We start from the raw sequence: 11,784 nt of genomic DNA, 5'->3' as shown, positions 1-11,784 counted from the left end.
TGTGTGTGTGTGTGTGTGTGTGTGTGTGTGTGTGTGTGTGTGTGTGTAAAACTGTGTCTTCTGGAATCTGCTTTGAGACTATAAAAGACAGAGTCTTGTTATCATTTTTTTCACAAAGAATAAACATTTTTGTGAGAATTGTTTGATGTGATACAAGTGTCCCAATTTGTCATTGCTTTCTGTCCTTGGGAGGGTTACTTCCTCTCTAGGTCTTTCTTTATCCCTGTGTAAATGGAAGAGTAAGTCAAAGAGAATTGATAAGGCTTTCCATTTAGAAATTTAGAATGAGTCTCTGGGGAACAGACACATCTCATGAAGTGGGAGGTCATTTATTTCAGTTTTGATATTTTCAGATAGTCTCTCTGTGTAGTCCTGACTGTCACTGTATAGACCAGGCTGACCTTGAACTCAGAGAAGCTCACCTGCTACTGCCTCCTCCTGAGTGGCCAGACTAGAGGTGTGCAGCGCCATGTCAAGCTCACTCATTTCGTTTAGAGGCCAAGGAATCCTCCTGGATTTAGAGCATGCCGTATGGTAGTGAGTGAGAACTGCCTTGAGGACCGACGCTTCTCATGGTCTCCTCTGTGCAGCCAGGACAGACAAGGCGTAGACTCATCTTACTCTAATACAGCCTAAAGGAGACTACTTCTCTGGAATGTTGTGTGCTAGCCAAGTCTTCTAGTTTCTTTAGTCACTACATTTAAAAAATGTTTATTTGTGTATGTGAGTTTGCATGTGCCAGGGTGCACACATGCTGCAGTGTTCTTTCTGTACATAGATGAGACATGTGAAGAAAAGTGCATGGCGAGCTACAGATGAATGGCTTCCAAGAGTATATCTATTCTGTGGGAATAGTGGAAAGTCAGCTTTTAAATTTTTTATAGATTGTTGCCCAATATTTCAGAAAGTGGATTCCTTGCGTAAAATGCCATTCTTTGCTCTTGGAAGTTTCTAAATTAAAATTATTATATACAAGTTTTAAAATTTCACTAAAATATCTTGGATCAAAAATAATAGGCAGTTGTCTTTAGCATAATACATGTGAATGACTTTATTAACAGTTTTCCACAGTTACTTTATAACTAACTCCAGGGCATCCTGTCCAGACATTTTGTTTGCAAGTGACTCTCCTGCCTCGGCTCACTGAGTGGCTGGAACTGTCAGTGTGTATTCTACACATTGCTTTTCTATAACATTTTAAAGGATTGGGGCTTCTATCCTGTGTATCTAGGGTTACCAACAGAGTCAAGACAAATGCTTGTTATCTCAGGAGTGACTATTAGAATTGTCAAGAATGTAGAGATTATTTTACTCACTGGAAGATGGGTAATTAAAGAAGTATCTAAGCCTGGCCCAGAAGTGTGCCTACATTTCAGAGAACAATGCTTTAAATTAATTGCATAGTTCCAGTTGTATTTAGTGATAATTTTCTACATCTGTTTCTCTCTCCTTACTGTGTTACATATGAAAATTTTTCCACTGTGATGATAAACTGAAGTTCAGATACAGTGACCCCAATAGAGGTGAAAATTTCTGGGTTTTTTTTTTAAAAAAGAAAAGAAGCCAGTAGCAAGCATGTATTAAACAAGTGTATTATACAAGTCACACTGGCACCTTACCATCCACAAACTTTCTTTCTGTTCAAGATAATGCATACGGCAAAACGTTACGGCAGCACCATGGCTGGGTAGTTCGAGGGGTTTTTGCGGTAAGTCAGTCCTGTCCCCTAAAGTTTGCATGATCAGCACGGTGCTTTATGTTGTGCCATCAGTGGTTCTCAACCTGTGAGTCAAGACCCACTGGGGAGCATCGAGCCACCCTTTCACAGGGGTTGTATATCAGATATCCTGCATATGAGATATTTACATTGCAATTCATAACAGTTGTGAAGGAGAAAGGGAAATAATTTTGTGTTTGGGGATCACCATAACATGTGGAACTGTATTAAAGTGTCACGGTATTCGGAAGGTTGAGAATGACTGATTTACGTGGTCTTTCTGCTTGCTTTATTTTTGTAGACAAAAACCAAAAAAAAAAAAAACCAGCTCATTTATGTTTATAGGCTTTGAAATGTGAAAATGTCAGCAACAAAAAATGTCTCACCAAGACTAGCTAGCAAAGACTTATGAGTGGGAGCGTTTCAGTGACACTGGAGTTGTGCCTCTGAAGTGGTTGTCCGAAGAGAAAACAAACAGAGAGGGCTGGGTAGGCTGTGGTCTCAGATACCGCCGAGGAGAGATGAAGTCCAGAGATGAGTTTCAGCGAACGGCTCCTCTGCCGCTCTTCAACTTGATGCTCAGCTCTTAGTTCAGGGTTTGGGGTTTTTGTTTTTGTTTTGTTTTGTTTTTAGTTGAGTTTTATCTTCAAATACTAACTGTGTGGGTATGTGTCACCAGGCAGGGTTAGTAATCTCTTCTTAAACAGTTGTTATAACAATGGAGATATTAGACATTTGTATGCATGTGTTTGCCTGGTACCTGGCATTTCTTCCTTCCTGGCATTTTCCTTTACCTTCTTAGCTTTTAAAAATACATTTTAATCAAATCTTTCAAATACTGACCTAGTTTATATATTTCTTTAAATATATAGGTCTGTTTATACATGTTTTCTTTGTATACCCACATGTTTATGGTGTATATATAGTTATCATGTAAATTCATATTTTTATTGGATATTTTATTTACATTTCAGATGTTATCCCCTTACCCTACCCCCCCCACACACCCAGGAACCCCCTATCCCATCACCCCTCCTCCTGCTTCTCTGCGGATGTACTCATACCTAACCCCCTAATCCCACCTCCCCACCCTTAAATTCTCCCATACACAGCGTCCAGCCTTCATGGAACTAAGGATCTCCTCTCCCACCTATGCCCGACAGGGCCATCCTCCCTTACATATACAGCTGGAGCCATGGATGCCTCCCTATGTGCTCCCAGGCTGGTGGCTTAGACCCTGGGAGCTCTGGTTGGTTGGTATTGTTGCTCTCCTCATGGGGCCGCAAACCCTTTCAGCTCCTTCAGTCTTCACTCTAACTCCTTCATTGGGGACCCCTTGATCAGTTCAGTGAATAGCTGTGAACATCTGCCTCTGGCAGACCTCTAAGGACACAGCTATATCAGGCTCCTGTCAGCATGCACTTCCTGGCATCCACATCAGCATCTGCCTTTGGTGACTGCACATGGGATGGATATCCAGTTGGAGCAATCTCCAGACAGCCCCTCCTTCAGTTTCTGTCCCACACTTTGTCTCCATTTTTGCTCCCATGAGTATTTTGTTACTTCTTCTAAGAAGGACTGAAGCACCCCCACTTGGTCTTCCTTCTTCATGAGCTTCATGTGGTCTGTGAGTTGAATCTTGGGTATTTCAAGCTTTTGGGCTAATATCCACTTATTAGTAAGTGAATACCATGTGTGTTCTTTTGTGATTGGGTTACCTCACTCAGGATGATATTTTCTAGTTCCATCCATTTACCTAAGAATTTCTCAAATTCATTGTTTTTAATAGCTGAGTAATACTCCATTGTGTAAATGTACCACATTTTTTGAATCCATTCCTCTGTTGAAGGACATCTGGAAGTGGCTAAGAATTAAAATGTGTATTCTGCTGAGGAAGAAACTACAGTAAAATGTAATCACTGAAGGAACCCCTGGAGTGAAGGGTAAACAGGACATTTTGTGCAAATGTTCAGATTATTAGAGTTCATTAACCATGGACTGCAGAGATGGTTCAATGGTTAAGAACACTAGCAGCCTTTCAAGAGGACCAGGGTTTGATTCCTAGACCCACATGGGAGCTCCCAGCTATACCACTCCTGGGCATATACCCAGAAGATGCTCTAACATATAACAAAGACATATGTTCCACTATTTTCATAGCAGCCTTATTTATAATAGCCAGAAATTCATACTTTTTACATTTAGTTTACAGCATAATTCTGTAGTCTTTGTTAATCGATTCTGTGACGACTTGTTGTTTGTGGTACTGAGGATCAAGCCTTCAGCCTCAGTTGCCAGACAACCACTGTTGCTCCAATCCCTGTTATGACCATTTTACTATCATGAGAGTCTGAGAAAAAATACTGGCTGCATGATGCATCCCACAGTTTGCTTAATCCTCTGTAAGAAGTACAAGCCACCTATGAGTCTGTTCTTAGCAGTGGAACAGCATCTGTTCATATACATTATTTTACTGAAAGTCTTATTTCCCTAAAATAGATTGCTGAAAGAATTACCTATCAGACACCACACATTGCATTTACAGGATACAGTTTAGCATATTTATCATACACTATACATTCTGAGAGACATAAAGTTATTGCTCTCCTAACACTGAAATTACTCTTATTTTCCCTGTTATAGACAGAGTTGTGAGACACAGAGGGAGATAACCCATCTTTAGTCGTTGGTGGTCTTGGACAGTGTCCAGTGTTTGATGATTTTGGTATTTAGGAAAGCTATGCTTTCGAGCCTTTTGCCTCAGCTCTGTCTATAAATGAGTTAAGTGTGTAGTCTCACTGGCCTTGCGACCTCAGTTACTCCCCAGGTCATCCAGACTTCGGAAGGCACATTGTGTTTTCTAATGTGCCAACTAGTCAGTCCCAGTGGTTCAGAGGAAACATCTTTCCATCCCTGGAATGTGACTCATTTGCCAGCCAAGTAGTGAACCTTTATTCTCAAACACGGCACATCTGAACAAATGCCAGCAAAGGCTCTGCCACCAGCTTGTTGATACCCAGCTGTCACTTGACCTTCCTGCTTTCCTCTTCAGCCAGATTGGAGAGTTGAGCTCATCCCTGGTCTTGCCTCTCTTTTCCTAAAGTACTGAATAACTAACTGCCTTATTTTCATTTTTTTCTCTCTTTCCTTTATACTTACACTATCTTCTGTATGTTTATTATGTGCCAGGCTTTGGGTAAAACATTTATATGATCTTCATCTTTAAAATAAAAACAAAGTTTATCTACCATCTATGCTTGAGGAAGGTGAGGTTCTAAGAACCTAAGCACTTTGCTGAAAGTCTTCAAATGAGTATGTGAACAATCTGAGCTGCGAAGATCCAAGCCACTCTACTTCACAAACGAGGATGGATGCTCAAAGGCTTTCAGAATATAGGGTTCTCTGCTGTCTGAGGAGAGCCAGCCTGGTGATACTCAGAAGAGAAATGTTGACAGGCTTGTAAACCAGACTAGCCACACTGCAGTGGGAGATGAGGAAGGATCATAGGAAGTCTTCTACCCAGAAGAGATGGTTGAGAAGCACAGAGTTATCCTAGGTTTCAGTTCTAGCCTACGTGTTCCTGAGACTTAAAATGTTCATACAAGAATAAAGATAGAAACTATGCATGGTTCTCATAAATTATGATTAAAATGTCAGTATAGAAGCAAACAAGAACATTATCTGTGTGTTAGTTACCTGTCACCTGACAAAAGCAGTTTGAGGAAGGAAAGCTTATCTGGGCTCCCAGCATCCATCATGACAGAGGACCAGGCAGGAGGAACTTAAGCAGTTGCCCACATTGCATCCGCAGTCAGAAGCAGAGTGATGGGTCTGCTGCTTTCTTCTTTTAGTCAGACTAAGTCCCCCGTCCATACAGTAGTGCAAGTCATGTTGACTGTGGGTCTCTCACCCAAGTTTGAAATGCACTCACAGATGTGTCCATAAGGTTGTCCCCTTAGTGATTCTAGATCCTGACAGGTTAACAATATCACCATCATAAGTCTACCCTTTTTGCCATAGGCTCCTGGCCGTTTCATCATGCAAGATGCACTTGGTCCAACTTCAAAAGTCCTCATTTTGTTGTCTTTAACAGTTCCAAAACTGTTCAAAAGTATAAGTTGAGAGTCTCTTCTGAGACTCAGAAAATCTCTTTAACTTTGAGACTGTATAAAATAAAAAACCAAGTTACATACTTTCAACATAAAAAGTAGGGCACAGAGTAAACATTACAATTCAGAAGAGAAGAGTTGGGACATAACAAGGGAATATCAGACCAAAGTAAGGCCAAAACCCAGTGGGAGAACCCCAAATTCTCCAGCTCCACATGGAACATCTAGAGTGCATGACAGAACCATTGCATTCCCGTGTGCTTGGGCAGCCCTGTTCCTGCAGCTCTGCTGCCTAATGCATGGACCCTCTCTCAAGCCACCTCTAAGCCATACCTCCAACTTTCAGTAGATATCTTGCAGTCCTGGCGTCTCTAATATCCTGAGTTCTCTTTTGCAACTTGGCTTTGCATTTGCAGCTTTATGCCGTAATGCAACAGTTTCTCAAGGCCTCCTTACAAGGAATCCAGTCTCACAAAACTCGGCTCCAAGGCCATCTGGAATCTCAGTCAAGCCTCTATGACTCCCTCATTCTGTGTCCATCATGGCTGTAAAGCCAGTAACACATGGGCAGTGTTGCCAACTTCTGCTGTCAGCAACAAGATGGAGCCTGGCCACCCAGTACCCAATTGCATGGTAGTTGTTTGCCAGAGAACTTCCTTAGTGAGAGTCTCAATTCAGGGTCTCCTTTAAAATGAATTGTATTTACACAATATAGAGCGGTTTTTTGGTATGATTTTCCTTCGGGCACCCTTCCTCTTGTCTCAGATTTCTTTTTAATGGTGTTAATCTCTGTAATATTCTAGCTGCTTTCTCAGTACTACCCTTCTCTACAACTCTGAATTTTTTCTCTATGACATATAGCACGTGTCTGCTCCCTTTTGTTTTCTGATTGTAGAACTGGATCAGAGCTTGCCACAGCCTGGATGCTGTTCTATGGGAGATTTTCCCTGCCAATGAAATTAGCCCATTGCCTTTGAATTCAGCCTCACTGGGAGTCTCAGCACTAGCAGAATGCAGCCAGATGATTTTCCAGGATATAACGTGAATGGCCTCTAATCCAGTTCCCAGTAGAGTTGATTTCCCTCTGAAACGCATTTCCAACATTGTTCCAACATTGTTCTTGGCATTCTAATCTTCCCAGCACCCACTAGAACAATCCACTTAGCTCTGCTTACAACCTCCTAAGGCTTTTCTAGCCTGAAGTTTCAAACTCTTCTGGGAACCAGTTCCAAAGATCCAGTAAACAAGAGGTCAGTTTCATCAAGTAGCAATGCCATTCCTGGTACGAGTTTTCTGTATTCATTATTTTTAGCATTGCTACAACAAAATATCCAACAACAGCAATTTTTAAAATAGGATTTATTTTGGCTTAGATGTTGAGGGTACAGTCCATCTTAGCAACTGGAGCTGGAGGCAGCTGGTCACACTGCACCCATCGTCAGTAACTAAGAGAGCTGGGTTTGCTGCAGGCTCATTTTCTTCTTTTTCCTCAGTCCAGGACTCGAGGCCATGGAATAATGCCATCAACATATATGGTAGTTCCTCCTATCCCAGTCAGCCAATCTAGAAACTTTCTCATAGACATGCCAAGACATCTATCTCCTAAGTCTAGATCCTGTCAGGTTATCAGTATTACCATTACTTGTTCTCTTCCTTGTTAGAAAACATAAGGGCTTAGAGAAAATATTATCCATGTTGAGAAATAATAGAAGCCATGAAGACGTGTGAAACGTTGTTTGCCAGTGAGATGTGAATAGAGGTACCAGAAAGCCAGACAGACGTGTGCTGTCAGACAGGTGTACATACTGATTGACAGGATCTGAGGACCCTGGAGCCTACCGACGAGAAGGGGGCTTTTCTCTAAAGCTTGCTTCTTAGTAGTTCCTGACTTGGTGGCATTGTTCATTATTAAATTGGCCCATGTAGACCCCTGCCTTTTCTAGTCTTGAAGTTACTTGATTTGGTGCTTAGAACATAATTTTAAGCAATCTGTGAACTACAGTTAGAAGGGCATTCATATTTGTATGCCCTTGTGTTCCTCAGCATGTCCTTCCCCTCTCCTTTCCCCCTTCCCCTCTCCTTCTCCCCCACCCTCTCTCTCTTTCTCTGTGTCTGTGTGTGTGTGTGTGTGTGTGTGTGTGTGTGTGTGTGTATGTGTGCACACACACGTGTCTGTCTGTCTGTAAGGGTAAGTGTACAAGAGACAGTTGTGTTGCAGATCCTCACAAGTAACTCTTTTGCAGTTAGCACTGAGGGCAGCGCCATCGTATGAGGACTTTGTGGCTGCGCTAACCATAAAAGAAGGCGACCACCAGAAGGAAGCTTTCAGTGCTGGGATGCAGAGGGACCTCAGCCTTTACCTCCCCGCTATGGAAAAGCAGCTGGCCATTCTGGACACGTTATATGAGATCCATGGGCTGGAATCTGACGAGGTGGTGTGACAGCCACAGGACAGCACCTCCTAACTTCAGGGAATAAAGTCTGCTAACGTGCTGTGTTGCCCTCGTTAATTCCCAGCAAGAGCGTTGACACTCTCCAGCGCCTTTCCTTGGAGACATGGACATGAGGACGTCCTAGTGCTTTTATTTAGAATTGTTTTAATGCATCTGTGTTTCATGTGTTTAAAAATCAAGGTGCTAAATGTTTCAGCAGGCCTACTGGAAACCAGATCACCGCTGTCCCAGACTTGAAGAGCAGGCAGTAAGAGCAAAACTGACAGATGAAGTTGTTGGGATCGCACTTGTATTGTTCTGTGTCAGTTACTAGTTTTAACGGGCCACCCAAACCCAAGCGGTATGCAGGGCTGTAGTACAAAGCCCGTGTTTAAAGAGCTTAGCAGTTGGCTGGGCTCCGGAGGGAGTATCGGCCCCTTTGTTGGAGGACTTGCTGTGTCTCCGTTGCTCTGCTGATGGGAAGGCTGTGTAGTGAAGACATTGAGCAGCTATGGAAAACACTAACAAGGACACCATGTCTGCCTATTGTCAGGTGGGACAGTGGCTCAGGAGGATGACCTCAACCCATGCCTGACAACAGAGTAGAAAGGTGGGGTAAGTCATTTTCGTGACACATGCCACTCTTTGCCAATACACATTTCCTGTGTGTTATCTGAATTGGACATCATAGCAAAACAGCAACTTTAAAGAGGGTATTTAATCCCACTTCACAAGTAAAGCTCACAACGGGGAGGGCTGCTCACGCTCATGAAGTAACTTGTTTCTGGTGATTTTATTTTTATTTATTTATTTATTCTACCTGTTTCATTAACTCTTCAGCAAAAAAGCCAGGTAGCTTCCAAATGTTATCTAGTATTAAAGTCACATGACATGCTGTTCCAAAGAACATAGTCCTAGGACACACCTGAAGAACCTAGATCTAAAGGGAAAACAGGAATGTCCCTGTGGGTAACCTTCTTGAGTGTTCCTAGGTAACACTCAAGTATACAAGGCTGAAGAGTCAAATTCCCATTCGAATTCTAGTTTATAGAATTCCCAGTCTTCTTTAAAACCAAATAAAGCACCCTCCTTCCAGAGGAAGGGGCCGTCATTCCAGTCACGTGGTTCAATGGAGAGTGAGTAGACCGGCAGCTGGGGGAACAGCTTGTGGCGTTCTTCTGTAAGAGTGACAAGATACCCTGTCTCCCAGAAATGGACCCAGCTGCCTAGAGTGCATAGGGAAGATGCCATGCATGGCTGCCCCAGTAGAGGGGATAAGAAGAGCCGCTCCAGCATGCGTAGTCCCCTAAAGAAAGTGAGCCTTAGCCAGGCACAGGTAAAGGGAGTGGCTGTGCACACTGCTTTTGTTGCTGGATACACTAGGGCTCTGCAAAGAACTTTGCAGGAAAGGCACTGATTTTGTCTTTTGTCTGTCTTTAAACAAGTGGGTATTTACTCAAATAGTACAGCAGTAGAGTGGGCCTCAGAGGTACCTGCAGTCCCAGCTAGTCAAAAGTATGAGGGTGAAGTATTATTTGAGCCCAGAATTTAGAGGTTAACCTGAACAACATAGCAAGACCTTGCCTCTTAAAGCACTTTTAATAAAATTTTAAGCCAAGCAACCATTTTGCCAACATGAGAAGTTCTAAAAATTAAACTTAGGAAAGGGGGGAGTGGACTGAACTTACTTGCACTATGCTACTTTGCTCTTACGAGAGTTTCATATGGACCCTCTTCTCTGGCTAATGGAAATGGGGGCTGGGGCTAGGGCATAACTTAGACCTCCTGCCCTTGACATACCCTCTTAAGTCAGAAAAAGAAAAGTAGCCAGCCTGCTTGTCTCTGAGGGTGGGTGCTTTGGGCCATGTGCCATTGGTGGGCTATGCTACCAGGAAATTGCCATTAAGCATGGCTGTGATACACAGCTGCAGGTGCCTCTGGTCTCTAGAGTCTAGGGGATGGCACTCTGAGGACATCTTGATCCAGGTGCTCACTAAGGCCCTAAGTGCACACAGGAGAGCTGCCTTGCAGGGCAGTCTGAGTTTGTAAGTTCATTCCACCTGAATTAGTAGTTCTTTGTTTCTCATTTTATTTAAAGCTTTTTTTTTTTTGGTCTGATTTTCAGTTACTTTCTAAGAAATGAGAAAAAGAACCTGAAAGTGCTCCCTGGAGCCCTCCCAAGAGCCCTGGTATTCCTAAGCCACCCTCACCTTGACAGATGAGGAACTGGTTTGTTGACAGAATGCTTACCTTCTCTTCATTGCTAAGAGTTTTTGGATTATATTCCTAGCACAATCTTGAGACTAGGGAACGTGTCTTCCTGGAGAGCAGCAGAATTGACTAAGAAGCACTGGCCGACCACTTACAGAGTGTCGGTCTGCCTTTCACCCTGACCCCATGAAGCTTGGCTCCACACGGGCTGCCGTCAGTGTGTGTGGTGAACTGGACAAAGGCTTTTTAACTGTGATGAGCCTTATGTCTTTTGAAAATAGATCTGATTAAAACTAAAACCTACTGACAGATGCTGACTTGAAGGAATATCTTTAAGGGAAAAAACCGTCTTGTAACTGAGGCAGAGTTGACAGCTCTTGACACAGCCCAGAAGGGAGGCCAGAAAGGCATTGTAGGGATGTAGTGGCTTGTTACTATGTCCAGATCATGCTAAGCATGAAAGCATCCCCCAGTGTCCCCACAGTGGGAAACATTTGCGCTCCCTCTTTCAGCCTTGCAGCTTTTCTCTTCTCTGCTACTGAGCATTGCTAGCAGTGACACCCCTCAACCCACCCCCACTCACCCCCGCTTGCCAGTGATTTCCTCTCCCAGCTCTTGTCTCCCCTTCTGCAGCAGCAGCAGTCTACCTGGTCCAGGATCTGTTATGTACCTAGCCAAAATGCCATCGCGCAGGGCAGACGCCATGTTCACGTTTGTACCTGTAAGGTAGGGGAAAGTCAGCATGGGAGAGCTGAGTGCCCCAGGAAAGCACGTCCTTGACTTTGATTGTTCCGTGTACAGTTAGTGCAGTCACGTCTGTCTGCGAGTGCTTTCAGGTGCAAGTAGAGAGTGAGGTCCATAAATACAGGGCACCTTAGCTGAAGAACTCTAAAGAAAACTAGTCCAGCTGTAAAGGTTGTGTGTGTGTGTGTGTGTGTGTGTGTGTGTGTGTGTGTGTGTGTGTGTGTAGAGATTTCAGACAAAGCAACAGAGAAGTCAGAGGGTTGCATGCAATACAAGGCATTTTGGAGAATTTCTGGAGAACTTTTTTTAAAATGTATTTCCTACTAGGCCACTATGTCCTTCACGCACAGGGCTATGTCATGTTGTGTTTCTGAATCATCCGTTCAGACCACTGCTTCTGACTTAGTCACAGGCTTACAACAGTTCCCATCCCCACCCTTATCCTTCATCTCATTTTCAATGAGTTTTAAATTCGAAGCTGTCTGCATGTGGAAGTTCTGAGTAACTTCATCACTTTGATTGATGGTCTAATGCATTTGAGCATGGAGAGCCAGACCTGGGATGCTTTGTG

The 11,784-nt window shown here is 43.3% G+C and overlaps 1 protein-coding gene across 1 annotated transcript in view; it reads left to right on the top strand.

Annotated features, from left to right (window-relative positions):
- The window catches only part of Plekha8 (pleckstrin homology domain containing A8), a 46,562-nt gene extending 38,243 nt beyond the window's left edge, over positions 1-8,319 (top strand). Inside the window, exons 13-14 of the mRNA XM_028758363.1 lie at positions 1,647-1,708; positions 8,070-8,319. Of these exons, the coding sequence (XP_028614196.1) occupies positions 1,647-1,708; positions 8,070-8,267 (260 nt within the window). The 3' untranslated portion in view covers positions 8,268-8,319. The remainder of the gene's footprint in view (positions 1-1,646; positions 1,709-8,069) is intronic.
- The last annotated feature ends 3,465 nt before the right edge of the window (positions 8,320-11,784 follow it).

The sequence above is a fragment of the Grammomys surdaster genome, unplaced genomic scaffold (genome assembly GCF_004785775.1).
Source record: "Grammomys surdaster isolate TR1022 unplaced genomic scaffold, NIH_TR_1.0 126197, whole genome shotgun sequence".
NCBI lineage: Eukaryota > Metazoa > Chordata > Mammalia > Rodentia > Muridae > Grammomys > Grammomys surdaster.
The sequence above is the reverse complement of the archived record's forward strand: the minus strand, read 5'-3'. Positions and strand labels throughout refer to the sequence as shown.